General features: G+C 46.3%; 1 protein-coding gene across 5 annotated transcripts in view; it reads left to right on the top strand.

Moving 5' to 3' along the window:
- Window positions 1-17237, top strand: part of LOC143817273 (deuterosome assembly protein 1-like) — a 62359-nt gene that overhangs the window by 15420 nt on the left and 29702 nt on the right. For all 5 annotated transcript variants that reach the window (XR_013224098.1, XR_013224099.1, XM_077298532.1 and 2 more), the window contains exons 5-6: window positions 4336-4470; window positions 14811-14924. Coding sequence is in view for 3 of the 5 variants with exons in the window: in XM_077298532.1 (XP_077154647.1) it covers window positions 4336-4470; window positions 14811-14924 (249 nt within the window). In the remaining 2 variants the exon portion in view is untranslated. The remainder of the gene's footprint in view (window positions 1-4335; window positions 4471-14810; window positions 14925-17237) is intronic.

Raw genomic sequence — 17237 nt, 5'->3', positions numbered from 1 at the left:
GTCCTCCTCCTCCTCTTCGCCCGCTACCGCGTCCTTTATACGGCCCTGACCAGACAATGGCTGACTGTCATCAAGGCTTTCCTCTTCCTCGGCTGCAGACGCCTGCTCCTTTATGTGTGTCAAACTTTGCATCAGCAGACGCATTAGGGGGATGCTCATGCTTATTATGGCGTTGTCTGCACTAACCAGCCGTGTGCATTCCTCAAAACACTGAAGGACTTGACACAGGTCTTGTATCTTGGACCACTGCACACCTGACAACTCCATGTCTGCCATCCAACTGCCTGCCCGTGTATGTGTATCCTCCCACAAAAACATAACAGCACGCCTCTGTTCGCACAGTCTCTGAAGCATGTGCAGTGTGGAGTTCCACCTTGTTGAAATGTCGATGATTAGACGATGCTGAGGAAGGTTCAAAGACCGCTGATAGTTCTGCATACGGCTGCAGTGTACGGGCGAACGGCGGATATGTGAGCAAAGTCCACGCACTTTGAGGAGCAGGTCGGGTAACCCCGGATAACTTTTCAGGAAGCACTGCACCACCAGGTTTAAGGTGTGAGCCAGGCAAGGAATGTGTTTCAGTTGGGAAAGGGCTATGGCAGCCATGAAATTCCTTCCGTTATCACTCACTACCTTGCCTGCCTCAAGATGTACAGTGCCCAGCCATGACTGAGTTTCTTTCTGCAAGAACTCGGACAGAACTTCCGCGGTGTGTCTGTTGTCGCCCAAACACTTCATTGCCAATACAGCCTGCTGACGCTTGCCACTAGCTGTCCCATAATGGCACACCTGGTGTGCAACAGTGGCAGCTGCGGATGGAGTGGATGTGCGACTGCGGTCTGTGGACGAGCTCTCGCTTCTGCAGGAGGAAGAGGAGGAGGGGGGAGAACGCCTACAGCCAACTCTTTCCTTGACCGTGGGCTAGGCAGAACTGTCCCAATATTGCTGTCCCCTGTGGACCCTGCATCCACCACATTCACCCAGTGTGCCGTGATGGACACGTAACGTCCCTGGCCATGCCTACTGGTCCATGCATCTGTTGTCAGGTGCACCTTTGCAGTCACAGACTGCCTGAGTGCATGGACGATGCGGTCTTTAACATGCTGTTGGAGTGCTGGGATGGCTTTTCTAGAAAAGAAGTGCCGACTGGGTAGCTCGTAGCATGGTACAGCGTAGTCCATCAGCGCTTTGAAAGCTTCACTTTCAACTAACCGGTAGGGCATCATCTCTAATGAGATTAGTCTAGCAATGTGGGCGTTCAAACCCTGTGTACGCGGATGTGAGGATGAGTACTTCCTTTTCCTAACAAGAGTCTCATGTAGGGTGAGCTGGACTGGAGAGCTGGAGATCGTGGAAGTAGCGGTGGTGCCGGTGGACATGGCAGACTGAGAGAGGGTTGGAGATGGTATTCTTGCCGGTGCCCTACATGCAGTGTTTCCTACTGCAAACCTGGCGATTCCCTGACTTTTTTGGCCTGGCGACGAAAGCTGCACAGATACTGCAGGTGGTGCGGGAAATGGTGGGTTTACAGTGAGGGAAGGGATGTAGCGTTGCTGACTAGCTTCATTGGCCGAGGATGCTGCAACCTTTAGGGACATTTGGTAGTTATTCCAGGCTTGAAAATGCATGGTGGATAAATGTCTATGCATGCAACTTGTATTTAGACTTTTAAGATTCTGACCTCTGCTTAAGGTAGTTGAACATTTTTGACAGATGACTTTGCGCTGATCATTTGGATGTTGTTTAAAAAAATGCCAGACTGCACTCTTTCTACTATCGGATAACTTTTCAGGCATTGCAGACTGAGCTTCTTTAACCGGATGGCCACGCTGTCCTCCAACAGGTTTTGGTTTTGCCACGCGTTTTTGGCCAGATACGGGCCCGGTAGATGGAACCTGTTGTGATGTTGATGCCTGCTGTGGCTCCTCCTCCTCCGCTTCTGAACTACTGCCGCCTGCACCCTGTTCCCCCAATGGCTGCCAATCGGGGTCAACAACTGGGGCATCTATGACCTCCTCTTCTATGTCATGTGCAACTTCGTCTGTGTCACCGTGTAAGCCGGTGGTATAGCGTTCGTGACGGGGCACCATAGTCTCCGCTGGGTTTGATTCTGCCTTAGTACACTGCGAGGGCAATGTTCTGGTCTGAGTCAAAGGAACAGCATAGTAATCTGGCTGTGGCTGTGCATCTGTGCACTCCATGTCCGATTCAACTTCTAATGGGCATGGCCTGTTAACTGTTTCACTGTGTAACCCAGGAACGGTATGTGTAAAGAGCTCCATGGAGTAACCTGTTGTGTCGACTGACGCATCCTTCACTGTTGTTCTGGGTGAAGGACACAAGGAAGCGACTTGTTCCTGACCGGGAGCATCCACTGACGATGCACTGCTCTGACATTTGGCACTTTCCGAGGAGGAGGCGAAAGAGCTAGAGGCAGAGTGAGCAATGAAAGCCAATACTTGTTCCTCCTGCTCCGGCTTCAAAAGTGGTTTTCCTACTCCCAGAAAAGAGAGCGTTCGAGGCCTTGTGTAGGCAGACGACGTTTTTGGCTCAACAACTCGAGACTTAGGTGCTGTACTGCTTTTACCACGACCACCTGATGCTCCACCACCACTAGCATCATTACCAGCTGACAATGACCACCCACGGCCACGACCTCTTCCACTAGACTTCCTCATTGTTTGCAAAACGTAACCAAAGTAACGGTATTTGTTACTGTAAAACAACTTATAAGGTGAACTCAAACTTCTGTAGGATTTATATATACCTTTATAGGTGCCTGACACTGAAAGGAAAATCAGGCCCAATGTTACACACTAGGTTTTCTGTGCCCCAATAATTTGAGACAGATGGCACACACAGGACCAGCACTCAAGCAGACTTGCCCATATTTATCTCCCACTAATTTTTTTTTTTTTTTTAAAAGGGAGAATTTACCCCCCAAAAACTAAAAGGCCAAGTATTACACACTGCTTTTCGGTGGGACACAATGAGAGACAGATGCCACACACAGGACCAGCACTCAAGCAGACTTGCCCATATTTATCTCCCACTAACTTTTTTTTTTTGAAAAGGGAGAATTTAGACAAAAAAAAAAAATGGCCAAGTATCACACAGTGGTTTTTTCGGTGCCACACAATGAGAGTGAGATGCCACACACAGCAATGGCACGGAGGCAGACTTGCCAAGATTTATCTCCCTGCAGTTATCTCAGAAAAGTATGGCAGGCAGCTAGAAAAAGGACTGCTGCACACAAAAGTGTGGACAAACACACAAGATAGCTGTGCAGAAAGGAAGGAACAACAGGATTTGTGCTTTGAAAAAAGCAGTTGGTTTGCACAGCGGCGTACACACACAGGCACAGCAACGCAGCTATCAGGGTCAGGGAGCCTTCTAAGGCAGCCCAATGAGCGACAGCGCTGAGGAAAAAAAAATGTAGCTTCCACTGTCCCTGCAATCAAAAGGTGGTGTTGGACAGTGGAAATCGCTACAGCACAAGCGGTTTGGTGGTTAGTGGACCCTGCCTAACGCTCTCCCTGCTTCTGAAGAAGTGGCAGCAACCTCTCCCTACGCTCACATCAGCAGCAGTAAGATGGCGGTCAGCGGGAACGCCCCTTTATAGCCCCTGTGACGCCGCAGAAAGCAAGCCAATCACTGCAATGCCCTTCTCTAAGATGGTGGGGACTGAGAACTATGTCATCACGCTGCCCACACTCCGCGTTCACCTTCATTGGCTGAGAAATGGCGCTTTTAGCGTCATTGAAACGCGACTTTGGCGCGAAAGTCGCGTACCGCATGGCCGATGCAACGCTGGGATCGGCTCGGTTTCATGAGACGCCGACTTTGCCAAAAGTCGGCGACTTATGAAAATGAACGATCCGTTTCGCTCAACCCTAGTGATCACCTGATCCCCGCCAGTAGGGATTTGCAGACCTCTAGCGATCCAGTCTGCACAGAAATGATTCCCCATTATGCCCTCTGTTGGCAAAATGAAGTATTACACTCCAGGCGTTTATTGACCGACAAAGCGACGTAAGGTGCGACCATTACAAGGCCAAATTCCTCCCAGTGATGTCATATATTGTCTCAATTGAGACCATTTTGAGAATTGGAAGAGCAGGCGGTCAGCACATGGCCTTAAGTTTGCATATGTGCAGGTCACGTGACGAGAATGTGAAGCAGAGCGGAGTCCTGACTGTGAGCACGTTGCACACTCTCAGAACTCTGCTTATTGGACTCCCTCTCTAGTTTTTTAGTTGGTCCGGACGTCCCCTGTAACATGGATGTGGGAGTCATTGCTAACAGAAGTGATCAGATGTCTGTTTCTTTCCTCAGCTTAGTAAATTGAAGAAGAGTTATGATAAACTCCATTATTACCACGTGAAAAACCGTAAGAGCGACAGCGCAGACGCCTCTCCGGAGCACGAGAGAAGCCAGACGGACCCCCAGCGGTTGTGTCAGAGGCTGGAGGTGAGATTGTGCAATCACTCAGGAATGAGCACTGTGGGGCTTCGGGTCTGGGGTCCTGGGTTGGAGTCCAGCATCTGCATGTTTTCCTTTTGCTTCCATCGATTTCTTTACGGTTCTCTGTTTCCTTCCTTCTTTTGCTTTGGGATATCCCTGTTTTTAATTGCCCAAATTCCTAGAAAAAAAGCCTGTGAGTCCTGTTTTTTTTCTGCCCTCACACAATGAAAGCCTGTGAGTCCTGTTTTTTTCCTGCCCTCAAGTCCTGTTTTTTTTCCTGCCCTCCCACATTGAAAGCCTGTGAGTCCTGTTTTTTTTTTTGCCCTCACACATTGAAAGCCTGTGAGTCCTGTTTTTTTCCTGCCCTCAAGTCCTGTTTTTTTCCTGCCCTCCCACATTGAAAGCCTGTGAGTCCTGTTTTTTTTCCTGCCCTCGCACATTGAAAGCCTGTGAGTCTTGTTCATGCCACAAACACACAGAGAGGGAAAGCTTGTGAGTCCTGCTTTTTCCCCTCCCATCCAGCATAGAAAGCCTGGGAATCCCGTTTTTGCTCCTCACACACCGTGAAGGAAAGTCTGTGAGTCTTGCTTTTGCCACTCCCACACAGTGACAGAATGCCTGTGAGTCTTGTTTATAACCTGCCCACACAGTGACAGAATGCCTGTGAGTCCTGCTTTTGCCCCATCCCCCACAGTGAAGGAAAGCCTGTGAGTCCTGCTTTTGCCCCATCCCCCACAGTGAAGGAAAACCTGTGAGTCCTGCTTTTGCCCCATCCCCCAGAGTGAAGGAAAGCCTGTGAGTCCTGCTTTTGCCCCATCCCCCACAGTGAAGGAAAACCTGTGAGTCCTGCTTTTGCCCCATCCCCCAGAGTGAAGGAAAGCCTGTGAGTCCTGCTTTTGCCCCATCCTCCACAGTGTCGGAAAGCCTGTGAGTCCTGCTTTTGCCCCAACCACACTGTGACGGAAAGCCTGAGTCCTGCTTTTGCCCCATCCCACCCACAGTGACGGAAAGCCTGAGTACTGCTTTTGCCCCATCCCACCCACAGTGACGGAAAGCCTGTGAGTCCTGTTTTTTTCCTGCCCTCCCACATTTAAAACCTGTGAGTCTTGTTTTTTTCCTGCCCTCCCACATTGAAAGCCTGTGAGTCGTGTTTTTTTCCTGCCCTCCCACATTGAAAGCTTGTGAGTCCTGCTTTTTCCCCTACCATCCAGCATAGAAAGCCTGGGAATCCCGTTTTTGCTCCTCACACACCGTGAAGGAAAGTCTGTGAGTCTTGCTTTTGCCACTCCCACACAGTGAAGCAAAGCCTGTGAGTCCTGCTCTTGCCACGCCCCCTCAAGGAAGGAAAGTTAGTGAGTCCTGGTCTTGCCCCGCCCACACAGTGACAGAATGCCTGTGAGTCATGCTTTTGCCCCACCCACACAGTGAAGGAAAGCCTGAGAGACCTGTTCTTGCCCTTTCTCCCCAGTGAGTTAAAGCCTGTGAGTCCTGCTTTTGCCCCATCCCCCACAGTGAAGGAAAGCCTGTGAGTCCTGCTTTTGCCCCATCCCCCACAGTGACTGAAAGCCTGTGAGTCCTGCTTTTCCCCCACCCACACAGTGAAGGAAAGCCTGTGAGTCCTGTTTTTTTCCTGCCCATCCACATTGAAAGCCTGTGAGTCCTGTTTTTTTCCTGCCCTCCCACCTTGAAAGCCTGTGAGTCCTGTTTTTTTCCTGCCCTCCTACATTGAAAGCCTGTGAGTCCTGTTTTTTCTCCTGCTCTCCCACATTTAAAGCCTGTGAGTCTTGTTCATGCCTCAAACACACAGAGAGGGAAAGCTTGTGAGTCCTGCTTTTTCCCCTCCCATCCAGCATAGAAAGCCTGGAAATCCCGTTTTTGCTCCTCACACACCGTGAAGCAAAGCCTGCGAGTCCTGCTCTTGCCACGCCCCCTCAAGGAAGGTAAGTTAGTGAGTCCTGGTTTTGCCCCGCCCACACAGTGACAGAATGCCTGTGAGTCTTTCTTTTGCCCCACCCACACAGTGAAGGAAAGCCTGAGAGACCAGTTCTTGGCCTTTCTCCCCAGTGCGTTAAAGCCTGTGCATCCTACTTTTACCCCATCCCCCACAGTGACGGAAAGCCTGTGAGTCTTGCTTTTGCCCTATCCCCGCAGTGAAGGAAAGCATGTGAGTCCTGCTTTTGCCCCATCCCCCAGAGTGAAGGAAAGCCTGTGAGTCCTGCTTTTGCCCCATCCCCCACAGTGACGGAAAGCCTGTGAGTCCTGCTTTTGCCCCATCCCCCACAGTGACGGAAAGCCTGTGAGTCCTGCTTTTGCCCCATCCCCCACAGTGACTGAAAGCCTGTGAGTCCTGCTTTTGCCCCATCCCCCACAGTGACGGAAAGCCAGTGAGTCCTGCTTTTGCCCCATCCCCCACAGTGACGGAAAGCCAGTGAGTCCTGCTTTTGCCCCATCCCCCACAGTGACGGAAAGCCTGTGAGTCCTGCTTTTTTTTCCTCATCCACACAGTGATAAACCTTATGTAGCATGACTGATTTTCAAATTTGCTTTTTTTTTTTTTTTTAAGAATAAATGCACTGAAGCAGTAAGAATGGCTTGCAAAAGTCTACACACCTTTCCCATGTGACTCACTGTATATAAACATCTCACATTGGAGGTCCTGGGAGCGCAGACTTCGCTGCATTTTCCTCTGCCCCTTCCTATAAGACTGTCACCCGGAGGTCAGACATAATCTGGTTTCTTCAGCCGTCTTATTGAGTCACGTCTTCCATCACACAGCGTCAGAGTAATGGCGACTTGTCCGCAGAGGCTCATCGGTCACCGCCACCTTTTTGGTTCCATGTCTCTGGCCGAGCGCTGAAATGATGACCTCTATGGGGCTGTAGCATCCCGGCGTCTGTGCCGTAATGAAGAAGTATCTTGTGGCGACCAGCTGGATGCTGCGGAAAGCCATAAATCGTGCTACGGAGCCTCTTTCCGGCCAGTTTACTGTTTATTGGCGCTAATAGCTTTGATTCATTGAGTAAATAGTGATTTATTTTTTAAGGACGGCAATTTACAGAGAGTTCGTTGCCGACTAAATCAGAAAGTAATTACTGGCAGGGAGACACATAAATCATCTCCATTATGTGCGAACGCAGCGGCGCTTCCAGATTATTTATATTTATAAATTTATAAATATATTTATATTTATTATTATTTTATTTATAATGATAACTTGGCTTTTACAATAAAAATAGCAGCATTTATTTATTTTTATTTTTTTTCTATTAGATTTATTTTTTTATTAGATTTATTTTTTCTTGTGGTTGTTAAAGAGAAGATCCAGCTTCAGAATCCGTGTCAAATGGGAAATGAAGCAACTTTGCAAATAGTCTTAAATGATATTGATGATCTCGCCTTACAATAGGCCCTCCATATCAGATTGGTGGTGGTGGTCTGACTCTTGGCGCCCTTACCGATCGGCTGATCTAAGGGGTCTCTGCTCCGTTCACTGTGTAGTGGCCGTCAGCGGTACTGCAAGCTTTCTCCCATTCACTTGTACAGCAGGGTCCTTGCAGTACCGCTCGCGGCCACTACTATGTATGGCGCTGTACCACTTACCGTATACCGCAGACCCTTCAATCAAATGATCTTGGAGGTTCTGAGAGTCGAAACCCCACAGATCTGATACCGGATGATCAATCGGTGTTAAAATTGCTGAAAATCACTTTAACGAATCCCTTCCAGCACTAGGACGTATTAGAAAATCACAGGTCAGATATATGGAGAGGTCTCAAGAGATATAGATAATGTAAAAAAAAACATTTATTGTCTCCATATCTGGAAAAGTCAGATCTATCACAACATACAACTATTTTATCCCGTATGATAAATATAATTAAGAAAAAAAAAACATTAAACACTAGAGTTGTGATTTTAGTCTTGGCACCTCCACCCCAAAAAAAACAAACAACAACCCTGCAATAAAGGCATCAAAATGTCGTATGTACCCCAAAATAGAACCAATAAAAGCCATAAAAAAACCAATGCAGGTCCGTTGTAGGAAAAATAAGAGCTACGGGTCTTGAAAAAAATGTCAACATAGACCAATTTTTTTTAATTATTATTTTACAGAGTTCAGAATTTTTTTTGCCACCATTAAAATATTAAAAAAAACTTTTGAAAATTTTTTTTTGTTGAAAAGTGGTAAAACATAAAGAAAAACCCTACATAATTTTGGTATCAATGATATCGTATTCACCTGCAGAATGAAGTTCATGTAATATAATCTGTTCTTGACATGACGATGAGAAAAGTAAATGGTGAAGAAGTAAGTGAAGGATAAAATCTGTGTAGTTATGAGCTAATGAACACAGCAGCCTGGAAATGCTGAGCTCACATCCAGCCTATATTACTGAGAGGGACACTCCTACAAGAGAAAAATCTGAAACTTGGAACTGGCTGCAAACTGCATATCAGGGGGTCTGAGAAAGAATGAAGATTATAGAGTGAATGAGAACAGCCTGGAAATACTCAGAGCTCACATCCAGCCTGTATTACTGAAAGGGGCACTCCTACAAGAGAAAAATCTGAAACTTGGAACTGGCTGCAAACTGCATATCAGGGGGTCTGAGCATGAATGAATGAGACAGCAGCCTAGATATACTAAGAGCTTCACATCCAGCCTATATTACTGAGAGGGACACTCCTATAGGAGTAAAATCTGAAACTTCAAACAGGCTGCGAACTGCATATCAGGGGGTCTGAGAAAGAATGAAGATTATAGAGCGAATGAGAACAGCCTGGAAATACTCAGAGCTCACATCCAGCCTGTATTAATGAAAGGGGCACTCGAAGAGAAAAATCTGAAACTTGGAACAGGCTGCAAACTGCATATCAGGGGGTCTGAGAAAGAATGGAGATTATAGAGTGAATGAGACAGCAGTCTGGATATACTCAGAGCTCACATCCAGCCTGTATTACTGAAAGGGGCACTCCTACAAGAGAAAAATCTGAAACTTGAAACTGGCTGCAATGCCTTCAGATGTAACACAGACTTGTTTTAGGCCCGCCCAGTGAAAAACTAATGTCCTTTCTTAGCGATTCTTCACAATTTTTAACCCCTTCATGACCCAGCCTATTTTGACCTTAATGACCTGGCCGTTTTTTGCAATTCTGACCAGTGTCCCTTTATGAGGTAATAACTTAGCAACGCTTCAACGGATCCTAGCGGTTCTGAGACTGTTTTTTCGTGACATATTGGGCTTCATGTTAGTGGTAAATTTAGGTCGATTAGTTTCTGCGATTATTTGTGAAAAAAATGGAAATTTGGCGAAAATTTTGAAAAATTTCGCAATTTTCACATTTTGAATTTTTATTCTGTTAAACCAGAGAGTTATGTGACACAAAATAGTTAATAAATAACGTTTCCCACATGTCTACTTTACATCAGCACAATTTTGGAAACAAAATTTTTTTTTGCTAGGAAGTTATAAGGGTTAAAATTTGACCAGTGATTTCTCATTTTTACAACAAAATTTACAAAACCATTTTTTTTAGGGACCACCTCACATTTGAAGTCACTTTGAGGGTTCTATATGGCTGAAAATACCCAAAAGTGACACCACTCTAAAAACTGCACCCCTCAAGGTGCTCAAAACCACATTCAAGAAGTTTATTAACCCTTCAGGTGTTTCACAGCAGCAGAAGCAACATGGAAGGAAAAAATGAACATTTAACTTTTTATTCACAAAAATGATCTTTTAGCAACAATTTTGTTATTTTCCCAAGGGTAAAAGGAGAAACTGGACCACGAAAGTTGTTGTCCAATTTGTCCTGAGTACGCTGATACCTCATATGTGGGGGTAAACCACTGTTTGGGCGCACGGCAGGGCTTGGAAGGGAAGGAGCGCCATTTGACTTTTTAAATGAAAAATTGGCTCCAATCTTTAGCGGACACCATGTCGCGTTTGGAGAGCCCCCGTGTGCCTAAACATTGGAGCTCCCCCACAAGTGACCCCATTTTGGAAATTAGACGCCCCAAGGAACTTATCTAGATGCATTGTGAGCACTTTAAACCCCCAGGTGCTTCACAAATTGATCCGTAATAATGAAAAAGTACATTTTTTTCACAAAAAAATTCTTTTAGCCTCAATTTTTTAATTTTCACATGGGCAACAGGATAAAATGGATCCTAAAATTTGTTGGGCAATTTCTCATGAGTACACCAATACCTCACATGTGGGGATAAACCACTGTTTGGGTGCACGGCAAGGCTCGGAAGGGGAGGCGTGCCATTTGACTTTTTGAATGAAAAATTATCTCTATCATTAGCGGACACCATGTCGCGTTTGGAGAGCCCCCGTGTGCCTAAACAAGTGACCCCATTTTGGAAACTAGACCCCCCAAGGAACTTATCTAGATGCATAGTGAGCACTTTAAACCCCCAGGTGCTTCACAGAAGTTTATAACGCAGAGCCGTGAAAATAAAAAATAATTCTTCTTTCCTCAAAAATTATTTTTTAGCCCGGAATTTTTTATTTTCCCAAGGGTAACAGGAGAAATTGGACCCCAAATGTTGTTGTCCAGTTTGTGCTGAGTACGCTGATACCCCGTATGTGGGGGTAAACCACTGTTTGGGCGCACGGCAGGACTCGGAAGGGAAGGCATGCCATTTGGCTTTTTGAATGGAAAATTAGCTTCAATCATTATCGGACACCATGTCGCGTTTGGAGAGCCCCTGTGTGCCTAAACATTGGAGCTCCCCCACAAGTGACCCCATTTTGGAAACTAGACCTCCCAAGGAACTAATCTAGATGTGTGGTCAGCACTTTGAACCCCCAAGTGCTTCACAGAAGTTTATAACGCAGAGCCATGAAAATAAAAAATAATTTTTCTTTTCTCAAAAATGATTTTTTAGCCCACAATTTTTTATTTTCCAAAGCGTAACAGGAGAAATTTTACCCCAAATGTGGTTGTCCAGTTTCTTCTGAGTACGCTGATACCCCATATGTGGGGGTAAACCACTGTTTGGGCACATTCCGGGGTTCGGAAGGGAAGTAGTGACGTTTTGAAATGCAGACTTTGATGGAATGCTCTGAGGGCGTCACGTTGCATTTGCAGAGCCCCTGATGTGCCTAAATAGTAGAAACCCCCCCACAAGTGACCCCATTTTGGAAACTAGACCCCCAAAGGAACTTATCTAGATGTGTGGTGAGCACTTTGATCCCCCAAGTGCTTCACAGAAGTTTATAACGCAGAGCCGTGAAAATAAAAAATCATTTTTCTTTCCTCAAAAGTAATTTTTTAGCCCGCAATTTTTTATTTTCCCAAGAGTTACATGAGACATTGGACCCCAAAAGTTGTTGTCCAGTTTCTCCTGAGTATGCTGGTACCCCATATGCGGGGGTAAACCACTGTTTGGGCACACGTCCGGGCTCGGAAGGGAGAGAGCACCATTTGACTTTTTCAACGCAAGATTGGCTGGAATCAATGGTGGCGCCATGTCGCGTTTGGAGACCCCCTGATGTGCCTAAACAGTGGAAACCCCTCAATTCTAACTCAAACACTAACCCCAACACATTCCTAATCCCAACCCTAACCACAACCCTAACCCCAACACACTAACACTAACCCTAACCCTAGTCTTAACCCTAATTCCAACCCTAACTCTAATTCCAACCCTAAGGCTATGTGCCCACGTTGCGGATTTGTGTGCGGATTTTTCAGCACCGTTTTTGAAAAATCTGCAGGTAAAATGCACTGCGCTTTACCTACGGATTTACCGCGGATTTCCAGTGTTTTTTGTGTGGATTTCACCTGCGGATTCCTATTATGGAGCAGTTGTAAAACGCTGCAGAATCCGCACAAAGAATTGACATGCTGCGGAAAATACAACGCAGCGTATCCGCGCTGTATTTTCCGCACCATGGGCACAACGGATTTGCTTTTCCATAGGTTTACGTGGTACTATAAACGTGATGGAAAACTGCTACGAATCCTCAGCGACCAATCCGCTGCGGATCTGCAACCAAATCCGCACCGTGTGCACATAGCCTAATTCTAACCCTAATTCCAACCCTAGCCCTAATTCTAACCCTAACCCTAATTCTAACCCTAATTCTAATTCTAACCCTAATTCTAACCCTAACCTTAATTCTAACCCTAGCCCTAATTCTAACCCTAGCCCTAGGTGCAACCCTAGCCCTTGGTGCAACCCTAGCCCTAGGTGCAACCCTAGCCCTAAGTGCAACCCTAGCCCTAAGTGCAACCCTAGCCCTAAGTGCAACCCTAGCCCTAAGTGCAACCCTAGCCCTAAGTGCAACCCTAGCCCTAAGTGCAACCCTAGCCCTAAGTGCAACCCTAGCCCTAAGTGCAACCCTAGCCCTAAGTGCAACCCTAGCCCTAAGTGCAACCCTAGCCCTAAGTGCAACCCTAGCCCTAAGTGCAACCCTAGCCCTAAGTGCAACCCTAGCCCTAAGTGCAACCCTAGCCCTAAGTGCATCCCTAAGTGCAACCCTATCCCTAAGTGCAACCCTATCCCTAAGTGCAACTCTATCCCTAAGTGCAACCCTAACCCTTCCCCCAACCCTAATGGAAAAACAAAAATAAATATATTTTCTGTACTTTATTATTGTCCCTACCTATGGGGGTGATAAGGGGGGGGGTTATTTCCTATTTTTTTTATTTTGATCGCTGTGTTAGAAGTTATGACAGTGATCAAAATGTACAGGGAACGAATCTGCCGGCCGGCAGATTCGGTGGGCGCACTGCGCAAGCTCCCGCCATGTTCCAAGATGGCGGCGCCCATGCGAGAAGACCGAGGACACCGGGAGGGACACCGGGACTAGGTAAGTATGGGGTGCGATCGGACAGCGGGGGGGTCGGAGGGAAGGACGGGGGAGGGGCGGAGGGGAGAGGAAGGGGCTTAGGACAGGATGGAGGGGTAGGGAACACTAACGGCGGCTGCAGATCGCCGCCGTCAGTCGGTGGGGGGGCCAGATCAGGGTCTCCAGCCATGGCCGATGCGATTGCAGCATCGGCCATGGCTGGATTGTAATATTTCACCAATTTTCATAGGTGAAATATTACAGATTGCTCTGATTGGCTGTTTCACTTTCAACAGCCAATCAGAGCGATCGTAGCCACGGGGGGGCGAAGCCACCCCCCCTGGGCTGTAGCACCACTCCCCCTGTCCCTGCATATCGGGTGAAATTGGAGTTAACCCTTTCACCAGCCTGCAGGAACGCTGTTATGATCCTTAGTGGCTGAGGATCACAAATAGACCAGCAAGTGAATAAACGTAGGACAAGCTCTAGGGAGATGGTAACTGGACTTATCGCAAATCTGAACCTATCCAACACAACTAGAGGTAGCCGGTGAACGTGCCTAAAAAAATTCCTAGACGTCTCGAGCCAGCCTGAGGAACTAGCTACCCCTAAAGAGAAAGAAAGACCTCGCTTGCCTCCAGAGAAATAATCCCCAAAGATATAGAAGCCCCCAACAAATATTAACGGTGAAGTAAGAAGAAGGCACATACATAGGGATGAAATCAGATTCAGCAAAAGAGGCCCACTAGTACTAGAAAGCAGAAAATAGAGCAGGGGTCTATGCGATCAATAAAAAACCCTACAAAATATCCATCCTGAGATTTCAAGAACCCACACACCAACTAACGGTGTGTGGGGAGAAACTCAGTCCACTAGAGCAACCAGCAAGCGAGGGAATCACATTTTAGCAAGCTGGACAAGAAAACATGATAAACATTACTGATCAAAAAATGAGCAAACAAAACTTAGCTTGTTCTGGATGGACTGGGAGCAAGGTAGTCAGAAGGAATCTGAGTAGCACTGATTACATCGACAGCCGGCAACAAGTGGAAGTGAAACAGAGCTATATAGGAACCTCCCAGAGGATAACGAACCAGCTGATAGCCAGAGACCAGCATGATAACAAACAAAGCCACCAGGGGGAGCCCAAAGCAAAAGTCACACCATACCACCAGTGACCACAAGAGGGAGCCTGAAAATAGAGTTCACAACAGGACGCGATCCGGCCATGACGCATATGCTGCATCACAGGTCGGATTGGCACTGGTTTTCATGACGCATACGCTGCGTCAAAGGTCGGGAAGGGGTTAAGCTATCCAGTTGCGAGACGTGAATGGGAAAAAATACTCGTCGTCTGTGAAATATATTGAGGGTGGGCATTATACCTTGATTATTTTGTTTTTTTTGTAGTTTGCAGTGCTAGCTGTGTGGCCTGACAGCTGAGCATCATGTACTGCCACAGTTGTTGGCCTGTAGCTGTGTAGCTGGAGGCAGATAGAGGTGGTGAACTCCTAACTTGTGAGATTTGTGTCCTTTCAGGAATATAAAGAGCGAGCCGACCAGTGGGAGAATCAGAGGCGACTGTATCAGGAAAATATCCAGGAATTACATGAGCAGAGGAAGAATCTGATAGAAAAATGTGAATATCTCCAGGTAACCTCAGTAAAATACTCCGCTTATACGTCATCTATATCTACCTACAGTCATGGCCGAAAGTGTTGACACCTGTGCAATTGTTCCAGAAAATTAAGTATTTCTCCCAGAAACGTATTGGCCACGACTGTATAGAAATCTTCCACTGATAAACCTATAAGATTGTGGTTCCCTTTTTTGGGTATGTTCACACGGAGCCTTTTTTTTCAGGTTGGTTGTTGCTGCATACGCTCAGTCTTTTGTCCTTTGTAAAGACGTGAAGTGGTTAAAAGAAGTGACCGGTCCTTTCTTCAGGCAGCTTCCGCTCACTTTTTGTTTTCCCTTATTTTTAAGGGGGGGTAAAGAAGGGTGACTCAAATATTTATTTATTTTTTCTTATTTTAATTTTTTTTTCACTCAATTCGCTTAGTCACCTTAGGGGGCTTGAACCTTTGATCATCTGATCGCTGATTTGATCGCGTTATATGATGATCTCCTATGAAGCGCAGCCACAGGCTGGTGTTCACAGGAGGACACATATGGCTACCATTGGGGGGGCCTTCATCGGGCCTCCAGCTGCTATGTCGAAACGTTTCGTGCACTGGCGATCTCACAATTTAAATATTGCTGATGCTGAGATTCACAGCATCATTGATATAGTTAATCCGCAGCGATCTGAGCTCACTCCGATTGCTGCTGTTACTGGCAGATGTTGGGTATTTTCAATTTCCTGAGGCCTCTCTCTGCACCCGCCACGGCCTCATGACATATATTTACCATAATCTGCCAAGGTCACCCACGGGATAAGGGTAATTTTTTTTATTTTTTTTTTTGCATAGCATGTGACTAGTCAAAAAAATCAGCATCAAAATTGCATTTGTTGTTTTTTTGTTTTTGTTTCTCTCTTTCATAATGAGAGACCTGTCAGTCACCTGGAGCAGCGCTGGGAGGAGCCGGCCAGGGACAGAGCTGGACTAGTCTGCTTTTTGACTCTGGTCCCTAGTCAGATCTCTCCAGCGCTGCTCCCTGGCCGTATTCTGCTTTATTGTAGATTCTCATAAATGCTTCCCTAATGCAGCAGATCTAATTCCTGGCACTGATAAAGCGCTGTGTCAGCCATACATTTTGTCATAGACGCCGTTCCAGGGAGAAACCATTGACATTAACTATGTAATGGGTCATGCACCATCCGTCTGCCATACATTCAATGCACGCTCTGCCAGCACAGGAAATATAATGGTGTGCAGGGAGGGGTTAAACAATGCATTTGCCTTTTTAAAGATAATTTCACCTTCTAAATACATTGCATTACTTATATTGAAGTGATTTATTATACTCGAACTGTTTTATCTTGAAAGTAATAATTCCGCTGGTTGTCGTTGGAAACCATTCAAGAAGCGTGTGAAATACATTCTTAGTGGGGGTGAGAGGGGGACATTTCTTTTTATTTCTCACCATCATATTAAAGCACCACTGAGACTGCAGATAATGCTGTGAGATTTCTGCTCGGAAGCTTCAAGCATTTTTAATGTCATTTACAAGGAAGGAATGGAGACAGTATTATCTGAGCCTGTATCCTTTTAGAGGGAGACAGAACTATCTGAGCCTGTATCCTTTTAGAAGGAGACAGTACTATCTGAGCCTGTATCCTTTTAGAGGGAGACAGTACTATCTGAGCCTGTATCCTTTTAGAGGGAGACAGTACTACCTGAGCCTGTATCCTTTTAGAGGGAGACAGTACTACCTGAGCCTGTATCCTTTTAGAGGAAAACAGTACTATCTGAGCCTGTATCCTTTTAGAGGGAGACAGTACTACCTGAGCCTGTGTCCTTTTAGAGGAAGACAGTACTATCTGAGCCTGTATCCTTTTAGAGGGAGACAGTACTACCTGAGCCTGTATCCTTTAGAGGGAGACAGTACTATCTGAGCCTGTATCCTTTTAGAGGGAGACAGTACTACCTGAGCCTGTATCCTTTTAGACGGAGACAGAACTATCTGAGCCTGTATCCTTTAGAAGGAGACAGTACTACCTGAGCCTGTATCCTTTTAGAGGGAGACAGTACTATCTGAGCCTGTATCCTTTTAGAGGAAGACAGTACTATCTGAGCCTGTATCCTTTTAGAGGGAGACAGAACTATCTGAGCCTGTATCCTTTTAGAGGGAGACAGTACTATCTGAGCCTGTATCCTTTTAGAGGGAGACAGTACTACCTGAGCCTGTATCCTTTTAGAGGGAGACAGAACTATCTGAGCCTGTATCCTTTTAGAGGGAGACAGTACTACCTGAGCCTGTATCCTTTTAGAGGGAGACAGTACTACCTGAGCCTGTATCCTT

The sequence above is a fragment of the Ranitomeya variabilis genome, chromosome 3 (genome assembly GCF_051348905.1).
Source record: "Ranitomeya variabilis isolate aRanVar5 chromosome 3, aRanVar5.hap1, whole genome shotgun sequence".
NCBI lineage: Eukaryota > Metazoa > Chordata > Amphibia > Anura > Dendrobatidae > Ranitomeya > Ranitomeya variabilis.
This window is presented reverse-complemented; position numbering and strand designations above follow the sequence as displayed.